Consider the following 20,468-nt stretch of genomic DNA (forward strand, 5'->3'; position numbering starts at 1 on the left):
GAGGTGGAGGAGGAGGAGGAGGTGGAGGAGGAGGAGTAGCCGCTCATTCATTTCTACTCCGCATTCCGGCCCCTCGCCGGCCTCGCCCGCCACCCGGACTTCGGGGGCCGACCGTGCCAACTGCGTCGCGCCCTCCCGCCGCCGGGGTTGGGGCGTCGCATTGCCGCCCCCCGCCTCCCCCCCTCCCTCCTCCTCCTCGACCCGGGAGCGGCTCGCTCGTCCCTTGGCTGGACGGGGCTGGGCTGGCCCACCCACCACCCCCCTTTTTGGGGCCGCCCCCCACCGCCCCCCCCCCCCCCCCGGGCTTGAAAATGGAGGCCGACGACGCTGACAGCCCGCCCCGACGCGCCTCGGGTGCCCCAGTCCGCCGAGCTCTGCGCAGCGGCTGCCGGAGCTGAGCGGCCGCCCCGCGCCCCTCCCGCCGTCCGCGCCGCCTTCGGAGCCGCGGCGCCGGCGCCCTGGGTCTGGCTGGAGGGCGGACCCCGGACCGAGTGCGAGACTTTTTTTTTTACCCCCCCTTCCTTTTCCTATTATTTTTTATTTTTCGGAGAAAGGGCAGTTGCGTCCCAAAGCAAAGGAATGAAGTCTGGCATCGGAGTGCCCTGGACCTCGGCGTGGGGGCTCCTGTTTCTCTGCGCCGCGCTCTCGCTCTGGCCGACGACGGGAGAAAGTGAGTGTGGTGCCCGCGGCCTCTGCGGGAACTTTTCTTCCGAGGGGGGCTTCGCCCGGGGTGCGCCACCCGAGGGGTCCTCGACGCTCGGGAGCGGCGGGGCCGTCCAGACCCTGGGGAGGTGGGAGGCTCTCGGGGTGGGTTGGTTCGGAGCTCCGCGGACCGGGGTACCCCCACCCCTCGGTGCGCGCAGGGAGCTTCGGAGAGGGGAGGGGGTGTTTGTCGCCTTCCCTCCTTGGCGGTCGGGGCCACCGTCGGGGAAGTTTGCACCTCTCTCCCGGGGCGTGGGGGTCGGGGACACCAAGGGAGGGACCCCTGTCTGGGCGCAGACGGTGGGGACAGTTCCCCGCGGACGCGCGCAGCCTTCGCAGCTCTTGGGGCTGGTTAGGTGCGTGGTGGTGAGGCGCCTCGCGGCCCGAGGTGCGAATTGTCTTCGAAGGGGCGGCGCCCCGGCCTCAAGGCCCGAGCCCCAGGACACGTTTACAGTTCCCCCCCACTCCACCCCCCCACCCCGCGGGCGCGCGCATCTTCTGGCCGCCCTACTGGCGTCGCGCACCCCCCACCCCCACGCGCCACAGGACTTTTGGGGTGCTTGGCTTTGCCCTCTTCGCTTTTGCCATATCTGAGTTACTTTGCCCGGGACTCCAGAGCTGCTTTGTGTGGCCTGGGGAATCCGGAGAGCGCACCTTTTGGAATTAACCGAGGGCCCCCCTTGTCCCGAAGTCTGTGGGAAAGTACAAGGCTAGGGGGCCAAGTTTAGGGTTCCCCAGTTTAGAGGGTCTTGGGACTTTACCCCAGTTACCACCCTATCTTGGACCGTCTGCCTGGCCAGTGCGGACCGGGGATGGGGGGCCGCCTGCGAGGGTGCGGGCGTGGGTGCGCGGTGGGCGCCCGAGGTGCCAGGCCACGCACGTGCTCCCGACGCGGGAGTGTCGCCGCTGCTGCCTGGCCGCTCGGGGAGCCCCTCGCTGGCTCGGGGGGTCGTTCGCCAGGGGCTGCGGCGGCGCGAAGTGAGAAAGGAGGGTGCTTGGCGAGCGCACAGTCGGGTCCCGGGACCCGCGGCCGAACTGGGGCGCGCGCGCTCTTCTCACCGGCCCGCACCTCCTTGGTACCGCGTCCAGAAGCGACGTCGCCCCGAGCGCGCCTGCCTCCCCCCACCCCCGCCACCCCTCAGTCTGATCGCTTTTGTTTTGTTCTTGTTGGAGTCGGGCCCCGGGGTGGGGGTGCCACGAGGGAGCGCGCACTCCCCGCCCCGGGGCGTCGGGAGGGAGGAGGCGCTGAACCGGGGTGTCCCGCGTCTCCCCAAAACACCCCACTGTGACCCCCCCGTGTGTTCGCACTGGGAGGATAATAGGAACCCACGAAAGTTTGTAGGCAGCCAGAGACCCGGGGCGGGAACGGGGAGGGCGGACCGTGAGTAACGTTTGCCCGGGGTGTGCGGGCAGGTGGTGCCAACTCACTCGGAAAAATCACGACGGAGCCTGGAGTGGGGGCCCGTCCCCGGGGCGCTGCAGAAAGACCGTTTACAGAAGCAAATCTTTTCATAATGATAAAAAAAAATTGTCTGGGGTCCCGCGTGCCCGACGGATTGGGCTGGAATGCGCGTGTAGCGGCGCGCGTCCCCCACCTCGGAGCCGTCCTGTTCTTTGTGTGTTGAACTTGGAGAGCGCTGGGCTGGGAGAAAGGAGGATTGTTTTGTTTTGTTTTGGTTTTCTCCCCCAGCCCTCCTTTCGCTTCTCTTCTGGGCTTACCCAGACTAATGTCTGGGGGGCAAGGGGATGGTTGGGGGGGCACATGAACAGGATTTGCAGCCCCCACCTCTAGCTAAACCTAGTTTGGAAGACGGTGAGGAGTGTTCAGCCACTTGATGGCTGCAAGCGACTCCACGTTCTGTTGTTCCTCTTAATTTTACTCTTTCCCATTAAGTGTTGGTGGGCTCCAGAGCTGTGGAGCTGATGAGGGCAGAGAGGGAGTCGGACATTAAAAAAAAATAGGGTGCCTTCTTGTTGGGGCCCCCAGGGGAAAACTTTCTGGCCAAATGGGGCATGACCAGCTAGCTTGCTCTTACTCCACCGTCTTTTGGGACTGGCGGGTTCCTGAAAAGCTGGTGGCCATGCAGAATTTGCCCCACTCCCTGGCGTTGGTCAAGTCTGACTGTAACGGCCGCCCCGCCCTGATGAAGTTCTCAGTTGCAAATGGTGTCTCCTTCGTGGACGTGGCCAAGACCACTTGGCTGGGATGGCGGCCTCAATCCCATCCCACATTTTCTTCCTGCCTGAGGAACTCTGGGGCGGTGTTGGGGCCCGGCTGTGTTTGCGTGGCAGTTGTGGGGGGGGCTAGTGGTGGATTTTTCCCCCCCTTCTTTCTCTCCTTCCATCTTTTGCATAGAAAATGTTGAAGTTTGATTCTCTGGAGGTCAGAGAGTTAGGAGCTGGAGGAAAAGTGTCGAGGGCTTTGTTTTGCTTCTCTTCAGGCTCTGAAAACCTCCCTCTGGGGCTGGAGAGATAGCACAGATAGGAAAGGCGTTTGCCTTACTGGAGGCCACCCTGGCTTCCATCCCCAGCACCCACTCTGGTCTCCCAGCACAGCCAGGAGTGAACCCGGAGTGTAGGGTTGGGAGTAAGCCCTGAGCACCCCAGTGTGTCACTCAATACCCCTCAAAGAACTCCCCCCCCAAAAAAATCAAAAAACAACAACCCAAATAACTTCTCTTTGTTCTACCAACATAGCTAGGAGTGATCCCAGAGTGTGGGGCTGGAAGAAGCCCTGAACAGCCAGTTGTAGCCCTCATCCCTCGCCCCCCACCAAAAAAAAAAAAAAAAAAAAAAAACAACAACAAAAAAATCCCTCCCTTCTGGTTATCTGGGGGGGGGGGGGGTCACGGAACCTTCCATTTTCCCTCCACGCATAGTCTTGGTTTATTTTACAGCAGGGAAAAAAAATAGGTACTTGTCTTACTTCCAGTGGCTTGGGTAGTACCAACTGATAAAATTTGAATTATTTTCTAGATCTTGGGAGTTGGTGAGGGGAGTCAGAGTCCTTCCGAGAGGGCCAGGGCGTGGGTCAGCATGCAAAGCTGAGAGGCCTGTGTGCTGAACTCCGGGAAGGAGGTGATGTGTCCATTTTGAAGCAGGAGGCGTAAAACTCCATGAGTCCATCAGGGGCCGGGAAGGAGGTGGTTTTTGCATAAGGGTGGGTGAGAAGAAGAGGTGAAGTTTCTGTTAGTGGGTACCCGTTTCTTTCTAAAATTAGAGCGTACTGCTTGGAGGCACAAGGCGGACTGTATCCATTAGTGTTGACTGTCTGCGATCCCTAGAAAAGTGGCTTTGGTTTGGGGGTGCTTGGGGCTTTTTTTTTTTCTTCTTTTATGCATGGAACTTGGAAAGAATGCTCTCTGTCGCCTTGAACTTAGAAGTCAGTTTGTACCCGTGCCTCAGTCTCTCTGGAGTCTGGCGGGTGACTTCCAAAACCACAGCTAGGCACGGGGAGGCTTAAACACGGGGAGTTGGGGGGACGCGCTCTGCCACGAGGGCAGTGCGGACGCAGGGAAGGGAGGCAGACAGGGGCTGCGGCAACGGTTCCCGGGGCTGGAATTTAAAAAAAAAAAAAAGAACACAAATGTTGGAACAGGTCGGTTGGTGACAGGCTTATAGCCCACCGAATGAGAGCAAATTGATCTTTCCGAGATTAAAGTCTAGATGAGTTTTTGTGTTTCCATTTCCCCTTACATATGTTTTCCAGAAAAGAAAGTCTTAAGATGGTAAAGAATTTTCACTCTCCCTTAAAAAAAATTAAGACACACACACACACACACATATAGTGCTATATTAGTCCTTCATGGAGAATGTGTTATTCGTTTTAATTTTGCCTCTGCTACCTTTTTTTTTCCTTCACTCGTTGCAGGACAAATAACAGTTTGCTCTATAGAATATTGTGGTATTTTCTAGGCTTGGCTTTTTTTTTCGGTTGTTTGTTTAATAATTAAAGTTGAGGGACAGAAGAGCCCTGAATCCAGGAGAGGCGTATTTGTTTTAACCCTTTGGACCTTTATCTACATTTACCTGAACCTCTTCTATACCTCTCACGTACAGAGAAGAGGTGCAATTTACACACATTTCAGGTTTTTGGGGTGCCAGGCCTCCAAATAAAACCGTCCTGTCCCCTGCTTGTGGCCTGATAATGCACAGACAGGAGTCACGTTGGTATCACTTTTCCTTGTCCCAGCTGAATTTTCCCGAATCCTCAGACCCTAATTTCCTTTTCGGTCTGGTTGGTTTTGTAAGAATGTGTGAGAGACGCCACCAGGGCTTGCCAGCACCTTGGGGCCACCTGTTGGATCCGGCGCCCGCGTCACGTGCCTGCCCTACCCAGAGGAATTTGCTTTTGTCCCTGGGGCCCGTCAGAGCCTCCTGGCTGCCAGAGACAGAGGGGCTTGAAAATGCTGATCCTTCCCAGACAACCTGTCCTTTAAAGGGCTGAGCCGGACCAGGGAGAGGCAGCTGCCCGGGTCAGCGATACTGCCTGCAGGTCCCAGCAGACCATCACCTGTCATCTCCATGGTCCAGGGCTCTTCGGGTTGTTGTTTTGGGGAGTACCCCCTGTGGTGTTCAAGGACAACTCCTGGTGGGGTGCAAGGAATCACTCCTGGTGGGGCTCAGGGGACCATGTGAGCTGATCTTCACACTTGTCCTATCTCCACGGCCCCTAGCACTCTAACAAGTATGCTCAAATCGTGCATGTGTGAGAAGCTGTTTTCAGCCCCCCCCCCAATTGGGGTGCTTGTCCCCTGTGGGTCCCGGGAGGTCGCTGGCCCCCTAGCAAGGCTGTGCAGCTGACTCCGGTCTAGGTCTCTGCACTTCCCCCGACACTGGAAACTCCCAAGAGCCTTCCCCAGCCTTCATGCCGAGCGCCACAAAAGGTGGCCTGTGTCCAAAGTGTGAGGGCTGGGGGGGGGGGGGAGGAGGGAAGGATCAGGGGTGACCTTTTATCTGATGGCAAAGCAGACAGGTCCCAAAGGGGTGGTGGCGGCACCATAGTTGGCGCCCCTTGACACCTCCCAACTCCCTCGGGTTGCTGGCCAGTGCTGACAAGTGCTCTGAGCACCCCCCCCATGCCTTTCCTGCTCTTTGTCCCACCTGTGAGACCCCTGCAGCACCTCCACACTCCACACCTCCACACGGGGTGTGGGGGAGGCTTGCAGAATGAATCAGGAGGAGGGGGGAGGTCCAGACCCTTCCCCTGGAAAATGGGGTGTGGTCCCAGATAAAGGTGATGTGTAAAATTTGGGTTTGGCATACATGAGGGGCTTGGGAGGGTTCAGTTGTCCCAGGGTGGGTGATGTGACAAGCATCCCAGGAGACCTAGAGACATGATGGGGGGAGGGGTGTCTTGGGTGTTTTCCAAACAGAGGGGGGGTGTCGCTATCCCAGTGGGTGAGCTTTCTCCTCACCTTGAAGTTTCTTTGCATCACTCTCTTTGGTCTTGGGGGGAGGCCAAGTTGGGGGAGGGGCGCTCTAGCTCAGAGCAAGGGCTTTGATTTTTAAGGTGCCATTTAGGAAATGCATTTTCACCCTGGGGAGGAAATTATGAGGTGGTCCTGCAGGGAGAATTCCTTAATTTACCTCCTCTCCTCCCCAGCACCCCTTCCCGCCCCCCTCCCCCAAGATTTTCTCTCATCTCAGTAAATACAATCTAAGGAGTTGGGCTTGAGTCTTAGGAAACTCATCGTGGAGAGCCAGAGAGATAGTACAGGGCTCAGAGCGCTTGCCTTGCGCTTGACTGACCTAGGTTTGAGCCCCAGCACGGCCGGGAGTGAGCCCTGAGCACATCCCTGTGTGGCCCCAGAACCAAAGGAAACCAAAGCAACCCACTGGTGCTCCTTATCAGAGGGCTCAAAGGAAGACACCAATTAGCAGCGTGTTCCTGGCCTTTTCCTGCCAAGTGTTTGCTGCTTGGAGGTCCTTCGCGGGCTGGGGACATCTCTGTGGCTTTTCTGCTCATGCTGTGGTCACTTGCACCAGTCTCATGCTCTTCATTTATGTGCGGGAAGAGAGAATGGGGGGCTCAGGACCGCCTCATCCCTTGTGCGTGTTGAGGGACAGCTCTGGGTGAGCGTTGCCCCTTGAAGGAGGGCTGGGCGGTTTTGAGGCCCATGGTGGTTTCTCTGAAACAGTTTGTGGATCAGCCTTCTGGGGACACTGTCTAGGCAGCCCTTGGTACCGGAATCTCCTGCCTTTGTTTACCTACAGTACATGAGCTTGAAAGTCTTTTTGGTAGTTTTAAAGGGCCAGAGAGCTGCCCAGGGGGTTAAGGCACATTGGTGCGTTTGATCCCTGGCAGTGCAAGGCCTTGGATCTGCCCCCCCGCACCCCCGCCCTGAACAAATACACCCCCACCCCCACCAAAATTCTCTTACCAGACCAGAAAGTTATTTGGGAGAAATTAGTTTGTTTTGAGTTTTGGGGCCACATCTGGCAGTGCTCAGGGCTCATTTCTGGCTCTGCACTCAGGGATCACTCTGGGTGGGGCTTTGAAAACCGTATGGAGTGCCAGGGATCAAACCTGGGTTGGCCCCATGTAAGGCAAGCGCCTTCCCCCCGTACTATCTCTCCAACCTGGGAAATCGAAATTTTCTTTTCTCTCTTCTTCCCTTAATAAGATGGGCATCTACTTCAGTGATAAAATATAATTACACAGTCTGGGGAGATGGTCTAGTGCGGAGTACACTGGCCTTGCACACAGCCAGCTGGGTTCAATCACTCGCACCCCATATGGTCTCCTAGACCCCCACCAGGAATGATCCCTGAGCACAGAGCCAGGAGTAAGCCCTGAGCATCCCTGGATGGCACCTAAATTAAAAAAACAAAAACAAACCCCAAAAGCAATTAGGTAACAAAATTCGTCAATGATGATGAAATGTAAGTTGCCATTTTCTCAGCATAAGAGGATGCGGGGGTGGGGGTGGGGGGGATAGTTCAGAGGATCAGCCATATTTGGGGTTTTTCAGCACCTCTAGGTTTGGGTGTCGAATATGTACTTGGGGATGACCCTTTGCATCAGCTTTGAGGTCACTGGTGCTCACATCCTTCTTTCGAAGTTTCTCATTTGTGTGGGACATGCACGTTTTCGAGAGCTGGACTGGAAAGAGTGGCCCAGGGTATTGATCCCTGCAAGCTCCTCCGGCCCTGGTAGGGGCTGCGGGGAGAGGAGGGTTGGGCATTCTAAGCGAGGGGAACTGCAGGGGTGAGTTGGAGTCGCTTCTCTCAGCTGGGTCAGCTGCGGTGAACTCACCTGTGGCCACCCACAGCCGAGCAGCGAGCCGGTGTCTGCGCTTCGCCCAGATTGGAACCAGGTGGGTGAGCGGCATTCTGGGTTGCAAAACATGCAGAGGAAGCAGAGAAACAGCCGGGCCAGAGAGCAGAGAGGGAGGCCCAGGGCCCCCCCGACCCTGCAGGCGGTAAGTGATTTCCTTAAACCTAGCTGTGCCTTATGGTTACAGCCGCTGTGAGTGTGTGTGGTTCTTGTGCTCCGAGGGACCAGTGTCCCTGCCCCTTGGCCCTCTCCCCACTTTTGGGCACCCAGAAAAAGACCAAGCTTGCAGGGCTTTGGATGTGGAAGTCCCTGATCACTGGGACCCTCCTGGGTCCTATTGCCTGATTGATTTGATTGAACTTTGGGGCGGCAAGGGCTTGAACCAAGCCTAGCAATGCTTGGGGAACCCTGTGGGACTCTGCCTGTGTCTGGTCATTTGCCAGCGATCAAAGCTGGGTCTGCCATGTGCAAGGCAAATGCCCTCCCTGCTGTACTATTGCTGTGGCCCCCGTTTTTTGTGTTTTTTTTGGGGGGGGCCACACCTGGTGGTGTACAGGGCTTACTTACTCCTGGCTCTGCACTCAGGCATTACTCCTGGCTGTGTTCAGGGGATCATATGGGACATCAGAAATTGAACCCTGGTCACCAGTGCAAGGCAAACGCCCTACTTGCTGTACCATCTCTCCTGCCCTGCCAGTCCGTTTGCCTTGTCTTGGACCTACCTGTACCAAGGTCCTGTAAGGAGGCCCTGTGGTGACAAAGACCCAGGTGTGCCCCCCAACTTCCCAGCCTCCACACCTTCCGGGAAGAACTGTGCCCTGGTTTTCTTCCCTGGACATTGCCATGCTCACACATTGACCCCTGTGCCACTGGTGGCTCACCTTTGCATGTTTGGCGAGTTTCTACAAATTGCCAAGTCAGTGCCAGCATCTTAAAGACCCTCCTTTCCAGAAAGAGGACATGAATGGCTTCTGCTGGCATCAACTTCTCACAGCAGAGGCTGGCATGGACGAGGCATCAGCTTGAGTTGATTGCTAAGGGTCTCGCAGCCTTGAATAAGAAAGTTCTTGGGGCAGGATCAGACTTGGAGGACGCCCTTGTCTTATACATGCACCCCAGATCCAGCACGTAGTAGGTGCTCAGTAAATGCGCTCTGTTAATACCACCCTCTGCTCAGCGCTTATTTAATATCGGGTTGCATCTTGTGGCACACAGCGGGCGTGATTTCACCTTGACTCCAGTCAACAGCGGCCAGCCCCTGCAGTTTACCTTCCGTTTCTACCCCGGTCTGGTCATTTGTCAGTTGTCGAGCCTCCAGGGTGTGCCTTGCCGGACGCATTAAAGCCGAAGTGCCCTCTAGTGGCCGACGGGGAACTGCAGCCTCTTCTGTGAGACTCCCAAGATGCCGGGGAACCTCCCCCCCCACCCCCCAACTTTACACCTGTTCCTTGATTTTGCTTTCTGTCTTGGCTCCTGGTTTATATATTTTATAAACCATCCATGTAAATGATTTCGATTGCAGGAAAATCTTGAGTCTGCAGGCTTCTGTGGACACACAGGGGCAGGGGTGGGATTAAGGTTCTGCCGTGCCAGGCTGCCTGGTCCCATCTTTAGTGGAGGGATTTCTGGCGTGCTTGCCTGGTAGAGTGAAGGATTGAAGGTTTCTTTTAAAGAAATAGAACTTTATAAATGAAAATCTCTCCTATATTTCTTTTGAGATAAGCATTTTAGATTACCCATTATTTTGTTTTTTTAATTGCTTTCTATTGAAAACATCGATTTACAAAGTTGTTCACGTACAGCTGTTTCAAGCATTAACTGTTCTAACACCCCCCAGTGTGACCGTCCCTCCACCAGTATGCCCAGTTTCCCTCCCAATCCCAACCTGCCCCCTTTGGAACATAACAAATGTACTTTCTATTGCTTATTCCAACAAAACTTTAGGAACTGACAGGTAGAATCATTACCATTAGGAGATCCAAGTGTAAAATAAAATGCGATATAATTTGCTTTGGATTCCAGCGTTGAAAACGTATATGTGTAAATGAGAATAGGCATTTTAAAAATATTTTTATATTTTATAAACCATCCATGTAAATGATTTTGATTTTCTTATTTACGTAGGTCAAAATCCTAGAGTACTCACTGATCGCCCTTACTGATTTATTTTATCCGTCATTCTATTCACCCATTTGTTTGGAAGCGCAAAGTAAAATAGGCTTCCTCCGCCTGACTCTCATCGACTCCAGCGCTCCTTGTTGCCCTGTGTGACCTCCAGGCAGGTGCGCACGGTTAAGAGGTTAAGACGGGGGTTCCTTGTCTCTGCCCACCCCTCCCCTGCGTTGTTTCCATTCTTGTCTGTGTCTTACACTTTTCCCTTTGCCCTTTTCCAGTGGAAATGCTAACACTAGCAGCTCTCTTGGCTAGGAGGTGGGGGTTCTCAGGCTTGGGAAATTGGGGTCTCCCTTCATCTTTTCTTATCCACCATTGGAGGCCTGAGTGAAAGAACAGCGGGGAGGGCACTTGCCTCACCCATGGCTGACCCTGGCACCCCATAGGGTCCCCTGAGTCCCTCCCCCCAGTGATCCCTGAGCACAGAACCAGTTAGCCAGAGCACTGCTGGGCGTGGCCCCCGAGTATAGACTAAGCAGTCTTGTGTCGGGGATGGCCTTGGGCCCCACCACTCTCCAGCCACAGGTGAGACCATCTGTGCAGGCAGAGGCCCCTGTGGGGGGCCATGCAGACCTTTGGGTGTCCCCATTTGGAACGGGTGAGGGGTCTCTCCAAGGACCTCGTGTCCCCAGTTGACATTGACCCACAGTGAGCCTCATTCTGCCCCTTTCTGCCTGGCTGTCCCCTGTTGGACCCCAAGTCTGGGTCTTGTTTGTTTGGGGAGGGGGGACCCATGCCAGGCAGTGCTCAGAGCGGACTCCTAGCTCTGTGCTCATGACTCATTCCTGCCAGGACTCTGCTCCCCCCGCCTTCCTACCCTATACCATCCCTCTAGCACTGGAACCCAAATCTGGCACCCACAGAATATTGGGGAACCGGCACGCACCGCTTTCCTTTGTGTGGCTCTGCGGGCTGGGGTGGGTATAGGATACTTGGGTCTGGCATCTGGATTCAAGACAAGGGAAGGTGAAGTTGAACCACCTGCTTGCACCCCCCCCCCCCCCCCCCGTACCTGGAGCAGGCGGCGGGTAAACACTGGCGGTGGAGCCTGGCACAGTGCCGCGGGGCAGAGCAGTGAGTGCCTGGGGGTGGGTGTGCAGGCAGGGACAGGCCAGCCCTGCACCCTTTCATCTGCCCTAGGCCAGGCTGGCCTGTGCTTCGTTACCCTTTGAAGCCCCTGTCTCTCCCCCTCCCCCTCACTCCCCCAGATGGGGGGTGGGGGTGGAAGGGAGGGGCAGGACAGTGTTCCCTGGGGAGGTGTGTAATTCCGAGCTGGACTGCATGGAGCCAGGTTGGAGGGGGGCTCTGAGCTTTGGGGCGCCCTTGCTCCTGTCCTGCTGGTCTCTCTCTGGCAGCACCTAGGGCCCCTTAAGACCAGGTGACCGCCCCCCCTCCCCCGCCATGAAGGAAAGAAAGATGGCCAGTTATGGGATTATGACTCTGGCTGCTTCTGGTGATGGGGACCCTCAGATTCTTGTGGGGAGGGTGACAGACCCACACATCTAGTCCCTCTCGATGGAGTTATGTGCCCTGAGAGGTTTCTCATGGTCAGGATACTGTTGAACTCTGAGCCTGTGATGCTGTCTGGCAGTGTCTGGTGACCTGGGTACAGGGAGCTGATTCCAGTACACCAAGACTATAGTGATGGCACTGGAGACAAGTTTAATGCAGGATCAACAGTGATTAGACAGGGGCAAATGGAATGCGACACCTGAAGGACAGGGCAGGTGGTCAGTGGGGGAAGAAAGGTTAGATCATTGATTACATGGCAAAGATTGATATAAGCAGAAATAAACTTCCTGATCTGGATTCCATCACTGTGGCCAGTCAGTTCTGTGTCTAGATTCTATTACGGCCAATCAGTTATTTGTCTAGATTCCATAGGTGTCTACCTCTCCCACATTCCAAACCCGGCCATGGTGGGTTATTATGCCAATTATTAATTTATTTGGGAAATGCAACCCCCCCCCCCCCCGTTCCACTCGGTCACCCCCTGTCCGTTCTTGCAATTCAGCTGGTCCAATTGGTTTCGGAGCTTTACCAGCAGGGACTCCAACACCCTGGGCCCATTTTAAAGATCTTTTTAAAGTTCCTTGTCAGTTTGGAGCACTGTTGGTATCGCCAAACCTGGCCACTCCAGTTCCCTGAAGTCACGGACTGGGAACTGAGTCTCTTAGGGACTTTTTTTTTTGCTTTTTGGGTCATACCTCGTGATGTACAGGGGTTACTCCTGGCTCAGGCACTCAGGAATTACTCCTGGCAGTGCTCGGGGGACCATATGGGAATGCTGGGACTCCTACCTGGGCCAGCTGCATGCAAGGAAAATGCCCTACCTGCTTTGCTATCACTCCAGCCCCCTCTTAGGGACTTTCTCTTAAAGTAGCTGTAAGGTGGAGGAAAGCAGCTAAGAGGAGGTGGAGGGGACCCAGAAGGTGCTTTTAAATTCAGCGGGTAAAGCGAATCAGGTCTCATGGAGCAAGACCAGAGGGACTGAGAGAAATCATCTAAGACCGAAAAGCTGTTTGACCACAAGGAAAACCAGCCTGCTGATGCAATTTCGGAAGTTGAATAATACTAAAGTGGAAATTCGCCAGTGTTCATTCAGGGTTTGGTTTTTTTTTTTTTAATTGCATCACACATATTACAAAGTTATTCACGTTTGGGTTTTAGACACATAATGTTCCAACACCAGTCTCTTTACCAGAGTCCACTTCCCGCCACCAAAGTCCCCAGCCTGTCTTTGTGGTGGGCACTTTTTTCCTTTTCTTTTTCTCTTTTTTTTTCAGTGTTTTAATTTGGGGGCATTTAGTAGAGGAAGGAAAAATAACTTGTTTCCCTTCTCCCAATCTAAGCTGAACGTAGCTAGCTCACGGAAGGTATCTTGTTCTTGTCATGCCCTCAAAAGGCAATAAAAAATACAAAATTTGTGTTAACAAGAGAGAGAAAGACAAATATTGACCAGTTGCACCAACCTGGGTGATAGGACACTGGGGAGGGCGTTTGCCTTGCATGAGGCAGACCTGGGTTCAATCCCCAGCATTCCAAGCACTGCCAGGAGTAATCCCTGAGCATTGCTGGGTGTGACCCCAAAACCCAAACAGAACATGATGAGACCCTAGAAAAAAAATCACCCAGTGGGCATCAAGTCAGAAAGGGGAGAAGAGAGTGGGAAATGGACAAGGTGGGTGGGAGGGGATTGAATGGTGCTCGGGGGGTGACAGGTAGAATCATCTGAGATCTAGGGCTGAGGGCAGAGCTTCAAAGTGAAGTTCTAACGCACCGAACAACTCAGCTCATAACTAGACTGTGGAGTAATAAATAAATAAAAATAAAATGAAAAATCACCTGTAGCCACTTCCCACTCGGGAACTCCCAGAAATTCTCATTTCTCCTTGCTCAGCCCTGCACTAGGGGTCGGAGCTGGGGGGCTTCAGTGCAGAAACCCTCTTTGTAAACCTGCCGGCTGGAGGGGAGGCCGGGAGCTCCTAGGGGCTGAGGGAGGTGGTTCTGGATTGCCCACGAGCACCCCAGTTACTGTGAGGAGCTGAGCCCGGTGTAGCACCATGAGTGGCTCCATCCAGCCTTCCTGTTTATTCTGGAGGCCCAGAAGGGGAGCTGGTGGCACTGCTGGGAGCACCTGCCAGCCGGCAGCTTCCTGGCGCTCCCCCGCCCCTTTCTGCTCAGGGAGGGGGGTTGCATTTCTGCCTTCCCTGCCCCTCCCAGAGCCTTCGGGGTCATTCCTGTGGCTCCTAGTTCAGTGGCTGGTGGATAGAGTGGGAGAGCTGGCCACTTGGGCACATGAGTCAGACCTGGGGATCCCCCACACCCCCCCTTCTGGGACTCAGCCCTGTGAGGGGCTAGGGGATGAACCCCCAGAGTCCCCCCTCAAATTGAAGAGTGGTCATGCGGCCTTATCCCCTGGGCTCAGGCTCCGCCCTGGAGTTCAAGGTGGCCACTATTCTGGGTCCATGCTGGGCTGTGTGGAGAGGTTGGAGGCTGTAACAAGGAGATGGAGGCAGATAGCCAAAGCATGGTAGGGGGTAGGCAGCAGGTGACAGCATTCACTCACTCACCCCTTCTCCCGAGCAGCCTGGTCTGTGGATCCCTGGGTGCGGGGGTGAAACCTCGTTTACGGGGTGGGGGACAGGGCATCCTCATTTGCAGGGGTGAGTGCCCACCGACCTTCAAGGGCCCAGTGCTCCCAGCGGGTGGGGCAGGCGGGACCCAGGGCTTTGGGTCATGGTAGCGCTTTCAAAGTTCAGAAAATCATGCAGAATGCTGAGATTTCTGAAATTCCTGGTCTTGGAGACGGGCTTGTAAGAGCCAGCATTGCAGGCTGGCCATAAGTGCGGGGCTGGTAGGCGCTGCCTCTCTCTTTCTCCTCTCTCTCCCTCTCTCCTCTCTCTCCTCTCTCTTCCTTTCTCCTCTCTCTTCCTTTCTCCTCTCTCTTCCTTTCTCCTTTCTCTCCCTCTCTTCTTCCTCTCTCCCCCCTGCCTCTCTCTTCTCTCCCTCCCTTTCTCTTTCCTTCTCCCTCTTTCTCCTCTATCCATCTCTTTCTCTTTCCTTCTCTTTCTCCTCTCCCTCTCTCTTCTCTTCCCCCTCTTTCTCTTTATCCCTCTCTTTTTTTGGGGGGGGGCACATATGGCAATGCTCAGGGCTTACTCCAGGCTTTGCAGTCAGGAATTACTCCTGGCGGTGCTCAAGGGACCCTAAGGGATGCCGGGGATTGAACCCAGGTTGACCACATGCAAGGGAAATGCCCTCACCACTATACTATCACTCCGGCCCCCAGTCCATTGGATCTGAAGTCGCCCTTTGTTATATTTTTGTTAGTTATTTTTTTTGGGGGGGGGGGAGCCACATCTGGCATTGCTCGAGGTTACTCTAAAGTCTGAGCTCAGGAATCACTCGTGGTGGGGTTCGAGGGACCATATGGGGCGCTGGGAATCAAACTAGGTGGGCTGTGTGCAAGATAACCCCCCTGCACCCCCCTCTGCACCCCCACTTTGTGCTCAGCTTTTGTATTTTTCCCAGGTCTCTTTCCACCGTACCCCACCTTGTAAGTGTGTTACCTGCACAGAGTTGAAAATGAACTAACTGGGTGTCACACTCAGTATACTGGTAGTTTTTTACTTTTTTTTTCTTTTTGGGTCATACTCGGCAATGCTCAGGGGTTACTCCTGGCTCATGCACTCAGGAATCACTCCTGGCGGTGCTCAGACCATATGGGATGGTGGGAATTGAACCGGGGTCGGCTGCTTGCAAGGCAAACACCCTACCCGCTGTGCTATTGCTCCAGCCCCAGTTTTTTTTTTTTTACTTTTTCTTATGTTCACCTTCACTATGAGAACTGCAGTCTCATATATTTCTTTCAGCTGATGATTCCCAGTATTGTGCTATGTCCACTAAATGTTATAAGCATTTTGGCCATGGTTTGGTGGCAAAAATCATACTCTAAAGAGATAACGATAGAGTTTCTAAACAATCTGGATGTTGCCCTGCTCCCAGGGTTTCTTTGGGTGGGAAATAAGAAGTTTAGGGGGCCCAGAGAGAGCACAGTGGGTGGGGCACTTGCCTCGAAGGCAGCTGACCTGGGGCCATTCCCTGGTATCCCATATGGTTCCCTGAGCCCTGCCAGGAGCATCGCTGGGTGTGGTCCAATCCCCGCACCCTGCACCCTCAGAGAAAAGACGGGTTCTTTATTTTCCCCCATTTTCACTGTAGTTAAAGGGCCCTGGGGGGTCTTAACAGATGAGTGCAGATGTTTCTAGTTAGAGGCATTTTCTTCTGCCCTGTGATCTCTGCGTTGCAACTGTTTCTTCTGGTTGCTCCTTTAACTGCCTTGGTGGTGAGAGGCGATGTTTCATTCTACTCTACAGTAACAGTCTCCAGCCTTTTTTCTTTCTTGGTTTTTGGGCCACCCTGACTTCAGGACTTACTCCTGGCTCTGCACTCAGGAATCACTCCTGGCGGTGCTGGGATCATCTGGGATGCCGGGATCAGACGTGGGGTGGCCTCGTGGAAGGCAAATGTCTTACCCACTCTCTCTGGTTCTTTCTTTCTTTCCTCACCCCACCCCCTTTCCCCTTCCCTTTCCTTCTGGCCCTTTTCATCTCATCTCCCCATTAGTGCAGACCCAGCCTAAGTATTGCGGCTACAGACCGGCTTGAAGCCTGAGCCCAGGGCTCTGTCTGCCCATGTGGTGGCCCCGTTCCAGGCCTTTGGGGGGACATGTAGCTTCATTCCTGGGGTGCTGTCTGTTTCTCTGAAACCTCAGTTTACCCGTCTCTGAAGTTTCCTGTCACCTTGTAGCCCTGCCTCAGTGTCCCCAGAATTCCAGGCCAGGGGCTTTTGAGCTCATGCCTTGCAGTGTGAAGCGTTCTCAGAACTATGGGCACTGGGGCAGCCGCGGGTCACATTCCGTCTCTGTGCACCGGCCCCTAGTCCTTCTGGTTGCCGTGGGTTACGGAATGTGTGAGGTGGCTGGGCCGCGAGATCAGTGTACATACACAGTGTCAACATGGCCTCATCCACACGGGAACACACAAAGCTTCACATGCCTCGTGTGTTTGCACTGACACGGAAAACACCCCTCCAGTGACTGGAGATCTGTCCTGTTCGTTAGAACATTGTTTTCCTTTCAGCCCTTTTTGGGGGGGCTGCCCTCCAGTATGGGGGATGTTGGAGGGAAGGTGTCTGTTATCTCCCCACTCAGCACCCAGGGAGGTTGTGACTCAGGTCTTACGCCACACAGGGTGAGTGGCTAAATGTTCAGCCACTGGAGAACTATGGGGGGTGGGTGGGTTTGGGGGAGCTAGGAGCTCCCTGGTAAGGGGGGATCCAGAGGGAACTGTTGTGTAATCCAAGAAACCTTGTGCTTGTTGATGAGATGAAGGTTTCCATATGACATTATGTCAGAATTGGGTTTTGAGGCGTGAATAGGAGTTGGCCAGAAAAATAGAGGGAAGGTGTAGATAGAAGGAAGAAATGAACATTGGGGAAGCTTGTGAGAACATGAATTTCTTCTTCAAGATGTGTTAACATTTGAACTCTTCCACACCCACTCTCTCAAATAAAAGGGGGGAGGGGGAAACGAAAGAACCCCCAAATTTCAAGAGAGAGATAAGAGAGAACGTTCCTCAGTGAGTAATGCTGAGGGTCTGCTATCTTGCCCACTCTCAAGGTCACTCATCATTGGGTCTTGTTAAGGCCGTGGGTAGCCCAGACCCTGTGTGAGCCCCCAGATCCCTTCCTATCTTGTGGCTCAAACTTGTTCTTCAATCAGCCTTTCTTCCTTTCTCGCTGTCTCTGTCTGTCTCTGTCTCTGTCTGTCTCTGTCTCTCTCTTTCACTCTCCTCTCTTTTATCTCCTTTTTCTCCTCTCTCCTCTCTCCCACTCCCCTCTCCCCCACCTCTCTCCCCTTTCCCTCTCTCTTTCTGTCTTTTCTCTCTCTCTTTCTCACTCTCTCACTCCCCTGTCCTCCTCTCTCTCTCTCTCTCTGTTTCTCTCTTGTTTTATGTGTTTGGCTTTACCATTTAAAACTTGTCTCTAAACTGTTTATGGAAGGGGGCCTGAGTTGATGGGATGGCGAGGAGGGCGTTTTCCTTGCATGTGGTCATCCCAGGTTCGATCCCCAGTTGGCCCCTCAAGCCCACCAACAGTCATCCCTGAGCACAGAGCCAGGAGTCAGCCCTGAGCACTGCTGGATGTGACCCAGAACCCCCCCCAAAAAAAAATCTTTATGAAAGGAGCATTGTGTGCAAAACTGTACCTATGCACACCCCACAAGTCATCATCCTTATGGGCTGTGCTCGGTCCCCACAGAGTCAGCCTCATTCATACTCTCACTTCTCCTTTTGGCTCAATCCCTCCTCCCCCTCCCTTTTTCAGTTGTTCTTCTGCTCTCCGGGCCTTTTTTGTTTCTTTCCATTGATTTATTTTTTGACCCAAGAGTGAATCCCCATGGCTCTGGCTGGCTAGCTAGCTTATTTCATAGGCAGGACCCTCTCCCCCCCTTCCCCGCCCCAATAGACCTGTGTACTCGCAGGTGGCAGGGTTTCATCTTCCAGAGCTTTCGAGGCCTGGGGACCCCTCTGGCTGATTGTCCACCAACCGGTCCTACAGTTCAATGCCCAGTTCAAGTTGTGGTTCCGCTCAGGCCTGGTGGTGCCCGGGACTGGCCAGGCGGTCTCCATGGTGCTGGGAATGGAGCCCAAGCCCTGTACTATCTCTGCGGCCCTGAGACCACATTTTTATCCGCTCATCATCTATGGACACTTCGGTGCTTTCCAGTTCTCGGCTGTTGTAGATAAAGCTGCTGTGGCCACAGCCGCGCGCATCCCATCTTTCCGGATGAGTGGGGTTTTGTTTAGTTTTGTTGTCTTTGGTTAAACCCCCAAGCAGTGAGCTCACTAGGCACTAGGATCCTTTAATATCCCACAGACTCTCCATCCTCCTTTATTTCCATAATGACTCGGCCAACTGCGTACCTACAGGGCACAAGTGTCCCTTCCCTCCACGTCCTCCCCACGTGTTTGCGGTCTGGTCTGTGGATAACAGTCACGCTCCCTGTGGGGGAGGTGGGTGGTATCTCCTGGCTGTTTGGACTCGCATCTTGAGTTTATCAGTGAGAACATCCAGTTGGGTCTTTGTCTGTCTGCCTGTCAGTGAGCATGGTGGACCAGAGTCTGTACTGCCCCACTCGGGCTGGGGGAGAGTTGGGAATGGCTTTTGCTTCTTGAATGATTGTTGACATGAGTCATGGGAGTGGCTGTGAGTGAGAGGTAGAAGTCTGGGAGGGAGCTGGGAGGGGGCAGGAAGGGATTGTCAGACAGATGGAGCTGTGGCGTGGAGAGGAGGACCTGGTCCCAGAAGACCCCCGGGGCCATTGCCATGCTTTTAAGACTCTTCCAGCATGGTGGGAGGGAAACTGGGGACATTGGTCTCGGAAGTGTACATTGGTGTACATTGGTGGAGGGATGGGTGTTGGAGCACTGTATGACTGAAACCCAATCATGAGCAGCTTTGTAATGGCCTATCTCATGGTGATTCAATTAAAAAATTTAGAAAATAATAATAAATGATACTATTAGATGGCCACATGGCTTTATATATATGAAAAAGACTCCTCTGTGTATGGCTCAGGAAGACAGAGGACAGATGGACAGGGGCCAGCACTCAGTGGTCAAGTGGAAGAGGAAGGACGGTCAGGATCCACTGCTTTGGATCCTGAGAGGCCCTGAGAAGAAGGCTGTGTCCTGACCAGTTAGGGGTCAAGTCATAAGAGGGCCAGGAATTGTCATAAACTTGTACTGTGTCCCTGGGGACTTGGCTAAGAGCTCTTGCGTTAGGCTGGTCAGCGGGAGCTGGTTAGAGGTCCTGGCTGGTGGGGGGATGGTGCTCTGAGCTGGGAGTGACCCTGCAAAGCCTTGTAGGTGAGACCCGATGGGGGACTGTCCCTCCCCGCAGCCAGGTGGCAGGACCGCAGTGGAGTGTCAGATGAGATGGTGCAGGAAGGATCCAGGGTTCGTGCAGAGGCCCTGCAAGGCCAGGAGTTCCAGTCAGATCTGCCTTTCTCATCAGTGAAAGGAGGGATTGGGCCCAATTGATGCTCCGTGTTCTAGATTCTCAGGCTCTGCTGACCCCCAGCCCTGTTCCCCACAACGCTTCTCCTGGTCACGGTGTATCTCCTCAACCCCAAAGGGACTTCTCTCATCCTTTATTCTCTTGTCTGTTCTTCTGCCTCGATTCTCTTGTCCTGGGACACCCCGTTTATTCTGCTCAAGGCCTTGATGGCTTCCCACCACCGATCCCCCAAGTTCTGAAAGAGACTCCATCCCAACACGCATGTCCTAATCTCTCCCAGCAGCCCTTTGGGCTTCTGCTGGCCCTGACTTACTTCTGCCTCTTCTGTGAGGCTCAGGGCTTCTAGAGTGTTCCTCCATGGTTTAAGGCCCTCCCACTCCTGGCACAGCAGTAGAGCGGTACTTCTCTGCAGGTCCCTCTGTACCTTCTTCTGGTTTGTCCTGCTTAGTTGAGGGCACCACCGGACAGGGTAACCATGTGCATGCTTGCCGCTGGTCACCTCCTGACTCTGCACAACTACCCTGCCTGCTTTTCTGGGGCCCCAATAATTGGATAGTGGGGAGGGCATTTGCCTTGCACATGGCCTATCTGGGTTTCATCCTCGACAACCCAGAGTTCCCCTAGCACCGCCAGGAGTGATTCCTGAGTGCAGAGCCAGGACTAAAGCCCTGAATATTGCTGGGTGTGGCTCAGAAACAAACCAAAAGGAACAACAGAAATAAGCCTCTCA

At 54.3% G+C, this 20,468-nt stretch overlaps 1 protein-coding gene across 1 annotated transcript in view; it reads left to right on the forward strand.

The window, feature by feature from the left end:
* The first annotated feature begins 319 nt into the window (after positions 1-319).
* The window catches only part of IGF1R (insulin like growth factor 1 receptor), a 139,965-nt gene continuing 119,816 nt past the window's right edge, over positions 320-20,468 (forward strand). The window contains exon 1 of the mRNA XM_056124864.1: positions 320-670. Coding sequence (XP_055980839.1) covers positions 580-670 — 91 coding nt within the window. The 5' untranslated portion in view covers positions 320-579. The remainder of the gene's footprint in view (positions 671-20,468) is intronic.

Source organism: Sorex fumeus, unplaced genomic scaffold, assembly GCF_029834395.1.
Source record: "Sorex fumeus unplaced genomic scaffold, SorFum_2.1 ptg000051l, whole genome shotgun sequence".
Lineage (NCBI taxonomy): Eukaryota > Metazoa > Chordata > Mammalia > Eulipotyphla > Soricidae > Sorex > Sorex fumeus.